The sequence below is a fragment of the Budorcas taxicolor genome, chromosome 5, assembly GCF_023091745.1.
Source record: "Budorcas taxicolor isolate Tak-1 chromosome 5, Takin1.1, whole genome shotgun sequence".
In the NCBI taxonomy this organism is placed as follows: Eukaryota; Metazoa; Chordata; class Mammalia; order Artiodactyla; family Bovidae; genus Budorcas; species Budorcas taxicolor.
Window position 1 is genome coordinate 83,915,707 of NC_068914.1, and position 17,043 is coordinate 83,932,749.

The 17,043-nt window shown below is 36.5% G+C and overlaps 1 protein-coding gene across 1 annotated transcript in view; it reads right to left on the reverse strand.

Moving 5' to 3' along the window:
• The window catches only part of PDZRN4 (PDZ domain containing ring finger 4), a 417,074-nt gene that overhangs the window by 2,945 nt on the left and 397,086 nt on the right, over nucleotides 1-17,043 (reverse strand). The window contains exons 7-9 of the mRNA XM_052640517.1: nucleotides 14,951-15,013; nucleotides 7,277-7,378; nucleotides 2,957-3,073 (exon numbers count right to left, since the gene is read on the reverse strand). Of these exons, the coding sequence (XP_052496477.1) occupies nucleotides 2,957-3,073; nucleotides 7,277-7,378; nucleotides 14,951-15,013 (282 nt within the window). The remainder of the gene's footprint in view (nucleotides 1-2,956; nucleotides 3,074-7,276; nucleotides 7,379-14,950; nucleotides 15,014-17,043) is intronic.

Here is a 17,043-nt window from a genome sequence, read left to right on the forward strand (position 1 = left end):
GTAAAAAAACAGATATGTAAGTAAATATATATGTGAACTTCACTCCCGGGTAATTTTTGGCTTTTCAAGCAGAACGATTAACTGTCACTGCCCTAGGGAGATGCACATCTAGTTGTTTCTCTGTGAATAGCATAAAGTTACTCTTTATTCTATCACTTCTCTTATAAAAAGTCTACAGATGCAATTTCTAGATTGTTTTCTCCTTATGTCTAAGTTTACTCACTTTTATACATATATACATTTTTCCCTTTAGCAGGAAATTATATAATTAGATATAATTAAGCCTGTTAGTGCCAAAGAAAGAAAGGATAGGTGATAATAAATAATACAGGTTTGAAAGTGTCAGATAATTGTTGTTTTCTTCCAATCAAGTAATGGCAGAAAAAAATATAATGAACTGGAGGGAGAACATGACCATGTATCATGTTAATTCTAGGATTCTCAATCTTTCGATAAAATATTTTCCCTCATTTGTTGAGAACATACTATGATTGATTTAAAATGTCTTATTGATAAAAAAGAATGTTAAGCATAAGGCACTAGTGGTAAAGAACCTGCTTGCCAATGCAGGTAAATGTAAGAGATGTGGGTTTGATCCATGAGTCAGGAAGTTCCCCTGAAGGAGGGCATGGCCACCCACTTCAGGATTATTGCACGGAGAATCCCATGGACAGAGGAACCTGGCAGGCTTCAGTCCATATGGTTGCACAGAGTAAGATACAACTGAAGTGACTTAGTGAGCGAACATGCATAAGTAATTGTAACTAATAATGGAAAACTTGATACATCTCTATATTCCTTGCTATAAGATGACAGTGACATCAAATGTGGTAACATTTGCATACTGTGCCATAACACCCCCAGGCAAAAATATTGGAGTGTGTTGCCATTTCCTTCTCCAGTGAATCTTCCCAACCCAGGGATCAAACCTGGGTCTCCCACATTGCAGGCAGACTCTTTACCATCTGAGCCACCAAGGAATCCCTATAAAATCCCCAGAGGATATTACTGATATTGGACAGTTCAGTTTGTATACCACAATACTTATATTTATATTTTCTCCTGTCTAAGAGTAAGCTGAAAAATACAAGAAGGTGATATTTTTCTTATGGAGTATAAATGATAGACAAATTTGTTGACAAAATGTGTGTCAACAGCAGTCACAGGACCAAGGAGAGCATGTAAGGTGAAACTTTCAGATGGATGTATATTTTAACTTTTATATATGGATACACAATTTTTAATTGCATTTATCTTTCTTTGGTTACTGGTTTATGAGCACATGTGAAAATAAAAAGAGTTTTCTATTCTCAAAACTAAAATTCCTGGTTTCTGATATAATGTTACTCTATAATTTATCATTTCCCTATGGAATCATCATAGTGACAGGAAATGTTTCTACCAAGACATTTCTAATGTAGTATTATTGTTTATAAGGGCAAAGGACTTTTAAAGGTTTCTGTATTTCTCATCATTTTTCAGTCTCATGGTGAAGAAAAATTTCTGCACAGTGAAAATCTAACCTCAGGGACATCTTGTGTTACCTCAAAAGACCTAGCATTTGTATTATGTCTGATGAGTAGGCAGCATCTGACACCATATCACTTCACCTGGGCAGGATTTCTCCTTTCTTTATTCCAACATCCTCCTGTCAATTCTGTATCAGCTCACATTTTGTCTCTAAGAGAGAAACAGCCTGGAGCAAGGACTTTCTTGCTCATAACCAGCAGCTGCCACCAAAAAATATCTTTATTTGTGGCCAGTGTTGAAGTCATACATAAAACTTTCAATCTGTCCTCCTTATATTGAAAAGCAATCACTACAGCAGTAGCATTGCTTTTGAGCATGAACTACTGTTTGTGAAGTGGCCACTGACTATCCATGGTGAGCACACATGGCCTGTCAACTGTAGTTTGCAACCTAATTATTAGTATATGCACACACACACACACACACACACACACACACACCCCTCTGTTTTGGGATGTCAGCATGTCACCCTATCTCATCATTCAGTTTGGTAAAGTGATAAGATGTTTGTGTTTTATGTTCCTAAGCCTAACTGTCTGGACTTTTTAAAATAATAATCTTTTAGGGTGAGTTAACAATTAATGTTGAGAATAGGATGATAATTAAACAGTCAGCAGATTGAGAGCAGAAGTGTTAATACAATTATATCAGGGAAAAGAATGACATGAATCTGACATAAAAAATCTAGGCTCTATTGATCTTAATTTTATCTAGTAAAAAACAATGACAACAAAAATGAAAAGATTCCTAAGGTTCAGTTTGCCACAAACCACTCTTTGATCATTCACCAGTTATGAATTACTTAAAGGGAGGAATTTTGCTCATTTTGTTTGTATTCTCAGGATCAAATGTGGTACTTGAAGTATATCAGGGGCTCAGAAATTTTTGTTGAATGAATAAGTGACCTTAAGGCAAAATGATGTCAATAATCTCATCTAACTACTCTTAATTCAGTGTAATCATGATACCAAATATCCAAATAAGATCAGTGGCTTAATCATGTCATCATCTTCCTCAGATAGATATTCAAATATCTACATTGATATTTTAAAATAAAAAAAATTACTTTTGGGGGAGGAGGGGTTATTTCATGAGATATAGTCTATCTCAGCTGGTGTACTGAGAGGCAAAATATATTTTTACTATTAAATTTCTGAATTACACTGAACAGTACCTGAGTCAGCACCTGAATACTACTGTGCCCTCCATAATGGTCCCTAAGCTTCTCAAACTAAAAATATTCTTAATAGAAAAAATTGTACGTATTTCCTCCACTTCATTTGAGATGATCTTTTGCCTTCAGAAATTACCATCACAGAGATGTTCACTAAAACTCTTTGATTTTAAAAAAAAAATTCATTTAAGATTATGCATTTAAGGAAGAAGAGCATCATTTCCAATGATGGAGTTCAGATCGTGGTCCTACCTGCTCCACCTCATCGGCAGTGCGCTGCATTGCATCATTATGCTGTTCTTCCAACATCGCCAAGTTTAACTCTTCTAATAATTCATTCCTTTCATCTTCCAGCCAGCCTTCATCCACCTACATAAGAATACATTAGTACATTATATTCTGTTAGTGAGGACTCATGCTAAAATAGGGTAAACTTAAATGGTGATGCCTGACTAGTTCCTTTTATCATAATGATTCTCTTCAAAATACTAGCCTCCTATAGTTCACCTCTCAGAAGGAAGAAAAGGTGATAACAAAAAATTGGGCTCTTATGCTTTTTATCTTTTCCCAAAACAGAACTACAGATTTTCTCTCATAACTGAGTAGATCTCACAGCACAGAACATTACCGTCTTTCAAAATGTATGAAAAGCATGCTGCATAATCCACAGCTGTCACGCTCATTGCCTCCGACAGTCCCCGTGCTAAAGAACTGCAGTGGTACTAATAGGGCTATGAGACAAAAGGGCCTTTTTCCTTAACAACAACCTCAAAGCAACTCCACACAAAGTGCCCCTCTCAATACACACACACACACACACACACACACACACACACACACACACACGCTATCCTCACTCTGTTTTTGATTTTGAGGTGGATGACTTTCAAGTTAACAAGATGGCTCCTTGCCACAAATACACACATTTATTTTCTCTGAAAAAAAAAAAGGAAAATCCCAAGTTATTTCAAAAACAAAGTGACGCTACGGTATAACTATTGTGATTCATTTCTCAGACCCAATTCCAAGGAAAAAGACCTTACATGTTGCATATAAAGGTGAGGGAGCAGTGTGAAGTATGCAGAGTTTTGTCTGTGGGGGCTAAAGGCAGGTATTCTTGTGGGAGTCTTACACAAACTAAACCAAGCAAATCCTTTTGGCTTCTTAATACAAAGGGAAGTGGAAAACTCATGGTTATCTTGTTAATATGATGAGTGTTGACAGTCAATACAGATAATTTGCCTCAAAGTGGGTTTTTGGAGCTAGATTACATAAATTAGCTGTCTATACTGATTGAATTAACTGAATAATTGTCAAAGTTCTTCTTTACTCTGTGTTATAATGAACAGCAGTTTTCTAGTGAGTCAAAATTAACAAGAGTGGGAGATGTTTTCACTACCAGACTAATGCTTAAGCCCCAAGCAAACACATAAAACAAGCTTGTCTTTAAGAGAGCTGAACTTCTAAAACTTAAACACAAATAAACCTGTGTGCATGCTCAGTGTGTCCAACTCTTTGTGACCCCTACAGACTGTAGCCTGCCAGGCTTCACTATCCATGGGATTTTCAGGCAAGAATACTGGAGTGGGTTGCCATGCCCTCCTCCAAGTGATCTCCCTGACCCAGGGATCAAGCCCATGTCTCCTGCATTGGTAGCTGGATTTTTTTATTTATCATTGAGTCACCTGGGAATCCCTGAGAAAACATTAAATTGCATCAGAAGAGGCATTAGTGTATATGCATCATATTCATTAAAATAAGGCAATCATAGGTTTCTTTTTTATTTACTGAAGTTTACCTAGACCTTAAATTATCTCAAACTTGACTGGGCCAAAAGCATCAATGCATTTATTCATCCTCATTTATTTCAATTTGGCCTGAATAACTTGACCAAGTTCCACCCCAGTGACTTTGATATGCAGATGAGCTATGAAAATTAAGCTGGTTAAAAATTTAAATTCAGTCCAATTCATAATTGTTCAAGTTTTATATTTTTTAATCCCTTTTAAGTTTCATGAAGTTGCAAATGCCAGACTCCAAAAGAAATTACTTAAAGCTAAAACTGTTTATTTTTTATAAGCATACCAAGGAATGTTTGTTTAATCAGGTCAAAACAAAATATTTGCCAACATTGATACAGTGAATGATAGAACAGAATCTTTTGAAATTGAAATGAAGGGGTGGGGAAGACAAAGAAAACAAATGATAGAAATTAACAGTTTCCTATAACCCTTTTCTTGTTATCTAACCCCACAGATCCCTGAGTTGCCATGGGTAGTTGGCGTCCGTCTGCTCTGATAAGGTGTCCCTCTAGGCTGGAGGGGTACACAACACACTCAGTCAGGAGAGATTCTTCTGGCTCACCTTTCCCTGTCACATTTCCCATAATGTGACAGGCTGGCATAAATATGGCAGTCTGAGTCCAGTGCTCTGGCAGAGCATAGTCATAATTATACAAGGGGATCTGTCTGCACCGCAGAGGATCACACGTGGTATCTCAAAGAAAGGATCAACCTGCAGTGTCTCAAAAGTTCTCTACAGTTCTAGCAAGAGCCTGTTCTCACCCAGGGTCCCAAGGGGAATAGGGCAAAATAGCAATATCTTTAATGGTCTAAGGAAGAAAATGGGCAGAAAATGAAAGTAAGTTGACGTTGACAGGGAATGGAAGAAATGAGTTATTTAAAAATATTGCATGGTTGCACAATACCGCCCCCAGCAACTCTGTAGATTATTTCTGAGAGTATTTGAAACATTATTTTTAAAAGGCTAGAAAAATGACACATAAACTTCTACTCTCCCTAAATAAGATATACAAACAAAAATGCAATAATGGAATATATTGAAACTGATGGGAAAATATGGTGACATAAATACAAGTTTTGTTTTGCGTTGCTTTTGCCACCTTATAGCATGTAATGCTTAAATTACATTTTAAAGTAGGTGTTACAATGCATTTTCTTTCCTTATTTTTCTAGAAATCTGGTTTTCTAAAGGCAATCAGCTTCATTCCAGTGTCGTTATGACTTCTTCAGGATCAAGGGGCTAAGGAAGATCCTATTTTTGTCAGACAGGATGGTATCCTTCAGAGTCAGATGATCATCTTTTATAAATTGTGGAAAGTATTTGAAAATTCATCCTCCAACATTAACTCTTGGGTTAGGAGTATGGTCAGTTATTCACAAACACCACTTGTTCTACTGAAAATATTTGTGCTATCAAAGATTAACGGGATCTGGTCTTATGTTATTAACTTCTATTCTTTCCACAGTACATTACAGCTGTTATATGGCATAGTTAAGGAAATGCTTTGATTCTAAATTAATGAGGTTGTCTAGCAGTTACATGGAAAGGGCAGGGAAACCACAGGATAAAGTCAAAGTATCTTTTCTACAAACGGTGAGTATTGAGCTCTCTTCAATTTACCCTTAATTTCACCATTATGTATTTAGCCTCTTTATTCTTTTTCAAGAAAATGGGGTCATTGAGATTAACTGGTGTGCCAAATTTCCAGGTAATTAGTGCAATTTCATACATATTTTAATAATTCACTCTCACATAGGCAGCTCAGCCAGTTGCAGCCTGTCCAACCCCACTCCCAGGACCTCAGGTGTGCAACTTCAGTCTGCCCTGGGCTATGGAAGGCTTTATGGGAACCATTTAGAATGGTCAAGGACATAAAGGAAATATATGCGGAAAGGGTGATCTTTTATAACCACTATATTCGAGTCAGGATTCAGTCTGACACTGAAATACACTCACTCAATGTAATTTATAGATAGGATGTAGTTACTGAGTCTGAAAAATATCAGATCAATAACCTAAAAGACAAATGGTGATATAACCAAGTTCACTCAAACTACTGACAGAAGGATAGAATGGTGACAATGTAAAGTCCTTTCTGCATTGCGGTGGGGGATAAAAAGGACATAAAAAAAGTTCCGATAGTACTTTTCTTCCACCATTACCTCTCCTTTACTTTCATGTCATCTCCCTCTGTAAAGATATTAAAAAACTCCTTAGAAGCTATCAGTTTTTGGTTTTGGCCAGACAGATGTGTCTGTCATGCTAAACTTGGAAAAAATTCATCTACTATATCTGGAACCGCATCATGCTATCTAAGGTCTTTTATTTGATAAAGTCACTCTAAAGAGATTTGAGTTGACAGAAAGATATGCTAATGTTTGTCTCATTAGAGATTCTTTTAAGATACCTTAATATGCCAATTAAGTATTTTTAGATGAGAACCTAAAGCAGGGATGCACACAGAATTAAATATCATGGAAAGTCAATCATTTTTCATTAATTAATTAATTTTAAATAACTGGCAAGTGGAAGGAGGCAGTAATTATTTAATTTTGTGTTTCTTTTAAAAAAATAAGTTGTTTAGCTGCCTTTATGTGAAGCAATATTAAGGAGTCTTAAAATTGTTTTGATAAGGTTGGCAAATTGGGAATGATAACTAGGTTCTATTTTGTATGCCTGGTTTTATGAATAACTGTGGCACTGATCTGATGTGGAATAGCAGACGATGAACCTAAGGTTCAGTCCAAGGCTTTTGCTCTGTATTCTGACCTGACTCTCTGGCCTTGCGACCAGCAGCAGGATTCTCCTGCACTCGTCGCTAGACAGCTGGGCCACCGCCGCCTCGCGATCCTGGACGTCTTCCCCATTTATCTAGAAAACAAATGAAAGTGGCGCATTAGTTTCCATTTCCACAATGCTGCACACAATAAATGGCAAATATCAGCTCATTTATGGTAAATGTATGGACAATGAAGCTCACACAATGGGCTCGTCTTCAGCCCCTCGGTGGTAAGTGCCTTCACTCAATTACGCGCTTACTGTAAGAGCCATATCGATCCCTGAAGGATGGCGGACATCAGAGGAAGCAGTTATGTTCATAAATGTCCAACCTGCGCCCTGGCAACATACATCTAGCAACACAATTAACCAGCCCCTGACAGGTGACGTTCATCTTTCTCCGCTCAGAGTAATGGAAGTGTCACTCTGAGATAATGGTGCTGGGGAAAGCAGGCCCAGCAATACCACAACTGAAATCCGTCATCCTGCGCGCTTGCTGTGAGCCAATTAGAGAGCCCCCGTGTTATCTCTCACCGGGTGATGCTCCCGGGCTGCTGCTGCTTGCATTTTCATTTAATCATCTCATATTTGCATGTGGGTCTGACTCAGTTGCCCCAAATCACTCTCTGGATATCTTTTGATGCTTAACTAATCAAACGAGAACAAGCTTATCGGTAACATCCTCGTCTACTCCCAGCTCCTTTCTCAGATTTATCTGCTTCTCTAAAACCACAAAACTAGTGAAATAAGGCTCAACTCTTAAGTATACTTAAATTTAAAAACTTAAATTTTTTTAAATAGGAATGCTTAATGAAAGAAGGCAAGCTTAAGTAAATTTATTAAAAACAGTAAATTCTAGCAGTGCTTGAAAAGTACCATTTTTTTTCCTAAGTGCTACAGAGAAAACAAGGTTCCTAAAATTTGCATTTTAAACTACATTTTCATGTTCAAAGGTATTTAGCTCTTATTGATGCATTTTTTTCTTTGCCCTTTATAAATTTATTTTATTTATTAATCATTCCATTCCATGGAAACAAGGAGATTTTTGACCCATAACATAATCACAGAAAGTAGAAAGAAATTTCAACTGAAGAGGTCAAGTAATTCTATCTAAAATAAGTATTAAAAATGTCAATAAATTAAACAAAATGTGGCTGCACTGATCACTATTTTCAATAATTAATCTAACATCTTTCATTGAGAATTTCTTCTTAAACACGTGAAGTAGACTCCTGAGGTTTTCTCCTTGTGGGTCTCGGGATTCTGGCTGACTCATGAAGACAGACATAATTATCTGAGGACAAGCTCAGGAATCTCATCTGTGCACCACAATCAATGATTCTTATAGACTCATATTTAGTATGAAGGAAGCAGACAATAACAGTCAAAGGAGGGAAAAATCATACAACCACATGCTATATTTTCTTACTGTAATCAAATGAATAGCTCCTCAGTTGTGTGTGTGGACAGGAAATTCAGCTTTTATAACTTTCAAATCTGTTTTCTTTTCTTTTTGCAATTTCCAAATAAAATTTATCAAATTAGAAAAAAAATAAAAAACTTTGATTCCAAATTGGGGACTAATAACCCAGAGTGATATGTTGTAGTTTTCTTTTTTTTTTTTTGTAAATGTTTATCTGAAAAGCTATTTCTGTACTGGGTCCAAGGCCTTTTTTCCTTTAAATAAACATAAATTGGCAGTGGAGGATTACTCCCCTCACCTGTGTGTAGTTTAAAAATAATAATATGAAAAATTTTACTTTCTTTAAGTTTTGAGGGCTTGCATGCCTTTCATAGTAATTCTTGTAGTACATCTATGATGCATCTAACTGTCCATCTTTCTTCTTCTGCATCTAGTCTTTCTTCTTCCTGCCTCTGTAGGCACATTAATCATAAGGAGAATGAGTTGGATGATCTCACACAATTTATGTTAAACTTTTAAGAATAATTTGAAATGCAGTTCTCACTTTTTCTCACTTCCAAATTCTTCATGTAAATTTTACTTACCATTGATCTAAACACTCTTCATTCATGTTAATGTTACTATTATGTTTTTCTCTATTAAAATGCAAATAATAGTGCCTCTCTCAGAGGGCTGATACAGGATTAAATGGGCTAATATATGTAAAAGGTTTAAATATATGATTGTATACAGAAAGTGCACAAGGTTGGTATATATTACTATTAATGCTATTGTTGCTATTACTATGATTATTTATGTTTTAATCCCTCAGAAAGATTCTTTTCTTCTAAACAAAGCAAATATATTAAAATTCATGCATAACAATGAAATCCACAATAGTAAACACGGTTCTAGCTTAAGATATATCTATTTCATATGTACTTTTAATTCTTAGAAGGTCATCAAGAAACACTATGGCTGAGTTTGATTTCCTTTATAGTTGGTATTCTTCTATCTCCTCTGTGAACTCATAATGACCAGAGCTATGATCTTCAGTCTGGGCATTATGTCCTTATTTTGGGAGGACAGATCATTTATTGTAGAAACAGTTTACATCCAGAATCATAGGTGGAGTGAAATAAATTTGCCACAGAAAACTGGGATTAACATGCAATTTTTATTTCTTTTATAAAATAAAGGTCACCTGAGCCACCGGGTTAGTAGATTCCATTTTAGTTTGATACTCAGATTAATATTGAGACAAAAAATGCAGCCATAGGTTTCATCAAAGATTCTTCTCATGGAATGAAAAGACTTGAGGAATGGAAACAGAGCTTTCTACCTTCATTTGCTTTGTTTCCTGAATGATGGTTCATAGCTGAAGGATTCCTTGTGGGAAAACAGCTTCCTATGCCTGAAAACACCATGAAGACAGAAAGAGTGAAGGAGCCAGAAACAAAGGGAGGACATGGATGAGGAGCGGAGTCATCACTATTTAATGAAAGACTTCCATTTCAAGACAATAGAGAGGAAAAAAGAGAGGAAGAAGGCAATATGTAACTTTGTTATAAATTAAAAAAAAAAAAGCCTGCTAGATAATATATTTGTCTCATTTTCTGTGCATGGGCATATGTAAACATTAGTTTCAAAATGGATATTATCTTGGCTTAGAAGAGAATTATGGCAATTACAAAGAAAAATCAGCCAAAATCCTACTTCAGGCCTAATCTCCTGTACATGCATATGTGTGTGTATATGTGGCTTCTCAGGTGGCACTAGTAGTAAAGAACCTCCCTACCAATGCAGGAGACATAAGAGATGAGTGTTCAATCCCTGGGTCAGGAAGGTCCCCTGGAGGAGGATATGGCAACCCACTCCAGTATTCTTGCCTGGAGAACCCCATGGACAAAGGAGCCTGACAGGCTATAGTCTATAGGGCAGCAAAGAGTCGGACATGACTGAAGCGACTTAGTATATGAATGTGTATAAAAACTTAGAAGACTAGAAGTGTCTTCATATAGCTTCTTTTTTGTTTAAATATGACAATTTTTAGGTTTTCATGTCAATGTACCATGGGCAGGTAGGCAACTAAAGTTTTTGGCATTCAACCAACTATAGGTGGTAGAATTTCTTATTTGAAAACCCAAAAATCTAAGCAAAAGAGGAAAGATTTATGTCAAATGTATTGATATTTCACTGTGTAAAAGAAGGCAAAGGAAGCATAGAGATACAGAGGTGAAACAAATAGAAATGGAAGGAAAATAGTTATCCAAAAAAAGCAAGTAAGAGTAGGTAGAAATGCTAAGGACCAGTTTAGGGTAGAGAAAGAAAGAACTGATTAGAGGTCTTACTGTTCCACTGTTTTGTTGAGCTTTTGCAGGGTTTTGTCAGGGAATAATCCTTAGAAACATGACTGACTTTTCTGGCCAAGATTAGAATAATATACAGTTACATGGAATACTATATGCTTACCATGCGAAAGAGAATGTGAGAATAGAGCCCTCTTTCCTTTAGATAGTCAATCATGTATGTGTCTTTAATTTTTCTCTCTGGCTCAGCACTACAATTTTGTTAAAGGACTTCCCCATATTAATTCCTGGGAACACATCTGATACAACCAGTTTGTAGCAATAGCACAGCAAATAGACTGTCAAGCACTTGCAGAGAAAAAAAAAAAACAAAAAAACACATGAGAGCTAGAATATGTTCTCATGAAGCTGGGTCATAGTTTCTCTTCTGTATGATCCCTACCTTCTATCAATATTGTGTGAATACCCATGTGTGTGTGTAGTCACTGAGAAAGGTCCTCTAACATGTCCACGGAGCACTACAGTTAGAAAATTTTAGCCACACAATGAGGGCAGAGCCATAGAAGTACTATACTTAGGTCATTGTGAACAGGAAATTAAAATCACTATTGCTTTAACAAGATTCATTCAAATCAAAGCCAGCCAGGAAAGCTAAAGGATGAGAAGATACCCTCTTTCTCCTACTCTCATCTCCCTGGGAAAGGAGTCATTAATTGTTCATTACAGTGTATCCCATAATCTCCTTACCAGCCACATAGGAGCTATTTGTCTATGAGTACAATTTTGTCACGGTTTTCTTTAATATAATTTTACTATCACTCTTAAGACTCTTTGTTTCCTGTATGTGCAGATAGAATTGAATTCTAGGCTTTTTAATGTGACAGGTATTTATTCATTAGATGTGACATATTTGTCACTGAATATAAACTAATCAGGCAAACCACAGCACTTTATCAATTCTGCTGCTGTTTCAATGAACCAGCTCCATTACGGAATGCCTTATTAACCAGAAAAATTTTTATCTGATAACTTTAACTACCCACAACATAGCCAAAAATGAGGAAGTGTCCGAACATGTGGTATGCAACTATGGAAACACATGTACTCTACATCTGTTGAACTCTACCTAAAGAACTAACAGATGCCACTTCACTAATTGTATTTGTGTATTGTGTATCTCGGAGAAGGCAATGGCACCCCACTCCAGTACTCTTGCCTGGAAAATCCCATGGGCGGAGGAGCCTGGTAGGCTGCAGTCCATGGGGTTGCTGGGAGTCGGACACGACTGAGCGACTTCACTTTCACTTTTCACTTTCATGCATTGGAGAAGGATATGGCAACCCACTCCAGTGTTCTTGCCTGGAGAATCCCAGGGACGGGGGGAGCCTGGTGGGCTGCCGTCTATGGGGTCGCACAGAGTCGGACACGACTGAAGCGATTTAGCAACAGCAGCAGCAGCAGCAGCAGCATTGTGTATCTAACTGTATTTTACTAACTGTATTTGGAATGTGGTGAGCTAGAAACTAGGATGGGAGTCAGTGAGGCTGCAGTATGAATATAGGGTGTGGTGAGTAGAAGGTGAGAGGAAAAAGTGACAGCTGGTAACAGCATGAGGAAAATGACAAAGCACAGAAAAAGTAGCCAACTAGGGTCATTTAATATCATGGCACACAATCTTCCAGGCCTTTCAGTCACTGAGCATTTTACTCCATTATAGCATTGGGTGGTGATGGCTGGGTAGGATGTGACCCTCAGCATCAAAGGAAGGTTACATTCTTTTCAGTTTACTTAATTGAAGATATTAATAAAGTAAACAACACATTTAAAATGATTCATAAGTCAAATACTAATGATATATTTTTGAAGCTTTGTTATCTGGATGACACACTAAAATAATACGCTTTTTATTAACGAGAATACATAGCTAAAGCTTTACTCCTCCATCTATTCTGTCACTCTACTGAATATCTGGTTTCATCCCTTCATTTATTCACGTGTGTGAAAGAGATATTGAAAATAGAGTAGCAGACAAGACTAAGTCTTAACTTCTTGATTCGCTTTTCCTGCTCCTGAATTATCCAGTGACAGACATATCCCATTTTGTTTAACCACCAAGGAGCTCAATAAAGTTGAAATTATATATTCTTGAAGTTTCCTGAGAACTAGTGGGACCATGAATAATCTCCAGTTCTTTCCTAATTGGAGCTTTAGTAGAGGGTCCCTGATGAAAATGGAGTTCTGTGGCCTCTCACTTGAGAAGGGAAGGCGTATGGAGAAGGGGTGTGATTTGGTGAGTGCCCCCCTAAAGAAAGGAAAGGAAACAGCGGAAGGCTGAGTAGGGCAGCCCTCTGGTGTGGCACAACTTTCTCACAACAATGCCACGTTGTACTGTCATCATCTGTGTTTGCAGCTGTCTTGCTAATTACACAGGAAGTGCCCCAAAGACTGCCATGGCAGCTTGTTTATTTTAAAGCCCTGGTTCCAGGTAGAGTGTTGAATCCAAATGTATTGAATCAAAAGAAATAAATTTTTCAGGGGTTCATATCTAAGAAGGAGAAATGGGGATGATAGATACAACAACTAAAATTTTACAGAATATATCGACAGGTTGTCACTTCTTCAATGTGTCATTTGAGTCCTCCTTTCTGTTTTACAGGTGTGATCTGCTTCCCGGGTTGTTTAGATGGTAAAAAATCTACCTGCAATGCAGGAGACCAAGGTTCTATCCCTGGGTCAGGAAGATCTCCTGGACAAAGAAATGGTTACTTACTCTAGTCCCTAGAGGATGAAATGGCAACTCATACCAGTATTCTTGCCTGAAAAATTCCATGGACAGAGGAGCCTAACAGGCTGCAGTCCACAGGGTCGCAAAGAGTCGGACACAACTGAGTAACTGAACTGAACAGGAACCCACTCCAGTATTCTTGTCTGGAGAATTCTATGAACAGAGGAGCTTGGTGGGCTACTGTCCATGGGGTTGCAGTATCAAACATAATGGAGTGACTAGTACTTTCATTTTTTTTCTTTTTTCTACAGCGTAATTCAAAGGCCTCTGTTCTTATTTTGGGGGTTAAATTGAATACAAGAGCTGGGGTGCTGTGTGTCTTCCTGCAGCCACTCTTTATGGGAAAGGACTCAAAAGTGACAAAGCAGGTCAAGGAAGATTTATGATAGAAACTTTGGCTTTCAAGGTTTTTCCTGATTTGGCTTGGAACTCTTTCCAGTTTATACACCTCCCAGAAGGTGCTTACCATCTCTGTTGTTAAAATGAAATTTAGTCCATCTCTATGTTTTCACATGTCCGTCCTCCACCTGTCCTCAGCAACTCATTTGTAAATAATTAAGACTTCATATTTCTAAACTTTCATCATAATGGAACACTGGGATCATTGTTTACCTAATTTATTGTGGAAAAGGCAGCAGTAAATGCTGCTGATGCCAGTAACAACAGCAGTTCATGCTTATTACACACCATACACTCATTTCTGGCCATGCACTTATTACTCACTAAGCATATCACAGGCTTAATTACATCTAACCTTTGCCACAATATATTTTACTGTTATCATTCTTTAAGATAAGGAAACAGTCTTACAATGAGAAGTGAAGTAAAGCTTCCAAGTAAGTGATGGAGCTGGAAGCTGAAGGTGAGGTATCTGAGTCCAGAGATTATGCCTTACTAAAATTATTACTAATAATCCTTAATAAATGGCACTTCAATTGTTTTTTTGGATTCATGTCAATGTATGGCAAAACCAAAACAGTATTGTAAAGTAAAATAAAGTAAAAATAAAAATTAAAAAAAAAAAGGTTTGAATGATAGCTTTTAGTTTTGTAGATGTTACTATCCAGAAACAAGGGGAAATTATTTTTCTAATATTTTTCAAGGTGTGAAATAAAATGAAAGCTGTTGGACAGATAGAAGGAAACTAGAGAAAATAACTGCACACGTACTTGCAAAATACGATCCCCTTCTCGAATTCGGCCATCTTTGGCAGCAATGCTGTTTGGATCTACCTGTAAGGGAGAGGACACAGTGTCAACTGGATATGCAATATCGTCCCCAGAAACTTAGATTTCTTTTTAAATATGATTCATGTTTTTCTACTGAGTTATAGAGGGCATGCCAAATTTTTCTTTGTCAACTGATTCTAAAAATGTTAAAATGAGCTATTTTAGAATTAATCATAATAAAATTAAGGAGAAGGAAGCCCAATTTGACCTGTAGACCACTTTTCTCTCCCTCCCTCTTTTTCTTTCTTCCTTTTATCCTTTCCTTCTTTTTTATTTTATTTTTTTTACAACTGTTCACTCATTTCTGTATCCCAACTGTCAGACGTTGTTTTCAGCTGACCTGATCCTCAGATGATGTTAATACCAGAATTCTCTGGACCCAGGAAATGTACTTTCTGCTAGGGTGATTTTTGAATCCTGCCTTAGCTGTCTGAGAAAACCTGATAGCTACATTCTTAAGTCCATACTTATTAAAGGGATTTCTGTGTTATGATCACACAAATTTATAAAGGGATTTATAATCTATGTAGCTCAAAAAGTTAAAAAAAAAATCCTACCCATGCAGACACTACTTTACATGTAGGGTGAACTATATTAACTATCATTTATTTTAGAATAAATAGATATTTAAAGCTCTTTTAAGAGCTTATCCACACTTTAATTGGCCAAACTTGAGTGATGACTTACTGTTTACTGGAGGTAATTTTATCTAGCACACATTTCACATGATGGCTTCCAACCATTTATTGGAGCTTATTCCAGCAAAGCCTTTTTTTTTTTTTTCTTTAAGCAAAATATTTCAAGTGTAGCATAAGGTTGATCCATCCTATCCAGATGTTAGATATCACTTTCTAATTAGGTAGTGCCACCCAATAAATGAGTTTTAAGTGATCAGTCAAGAACAAAAGATGCTATAATTACATGTTTGATGTATAAGGAAACATTTTTTCCAAGTACATATGTTCTGTTCCTGTGGCTTTTCTTACTATTCCTGAAGAGCAAAGTTCCAGAGCCGACATGTTTAAATTGTAAACAGAGACTTACCTGAAGGAAATGATGGATAGTTAATTAATTGTATCTTATTTAGAAGCCATTCACAATCTAAAATTTTGTCTTCAGAACTATAATCAAACTAATACTAAAATTCTGTATTTGCACTTCCATACATATTACAAAAGATAATTCTGCATGTGTTGCCTTATACTTCCTCACCATAATCAGAGGGGGTTAGATATGCAGGGATTAGATAACATGCACACATATATACACATATGTGCTTGCATGTACATATGTGATTTTTAATCATATCTGCATACATAATACCTTACTACTTCTCATAAAATGATTCTTTTGGGAGTTTCAAAAATCACCTATAATAATAAACTTTGCTTCACTTTTTTTCAAAATAACACTGAAGGTATTTCACATTTAAGTACCTCACTTTTTAAACTGAAATATAGTTGATTTTATTCTTTTTCATATTCTTTTCCATTGTAACATTATAGGATATTGAATATAGTTCCCTGAGTCAATACGTCACTTTTTGAAAGTGATTATGTGGTTGAATAAAACAAACTAATGGATGCCCTTCTTGGATATGATATTCAAATTTGTCCATCTTCAGCAGAGTAAAATATTAGATTTTTAGTAAATGTTTAGATTTTAGATTTAAAATATTAGATGTCAATATTAGATTTAAAACAATTAGTTAATGCGATTGCTAACAAGTCAGATAAAAGACACAGCAGGGATGGAAACACAAATGTTTGCTGATCAAGAACGTTGCCTGACTTCCGGCATATTTATGGGACTTTATTCAAATTTAGACAATGTTACCATTTTTGCACTCTTTCTTACTGGGATTCTGCGGTGAAAGCATCCACATTAAATAAGCTGATAATAATTACATTACTTGGGCAACATAATTTACTTCTTTAATTGGAAATGACAAGTATTGGAACATGGCCAGTTCTTCACATTCAAGCCTCCCAAGGATTTTCTCATTGTGAGTCATTTCACTCCATTGCTTGCCG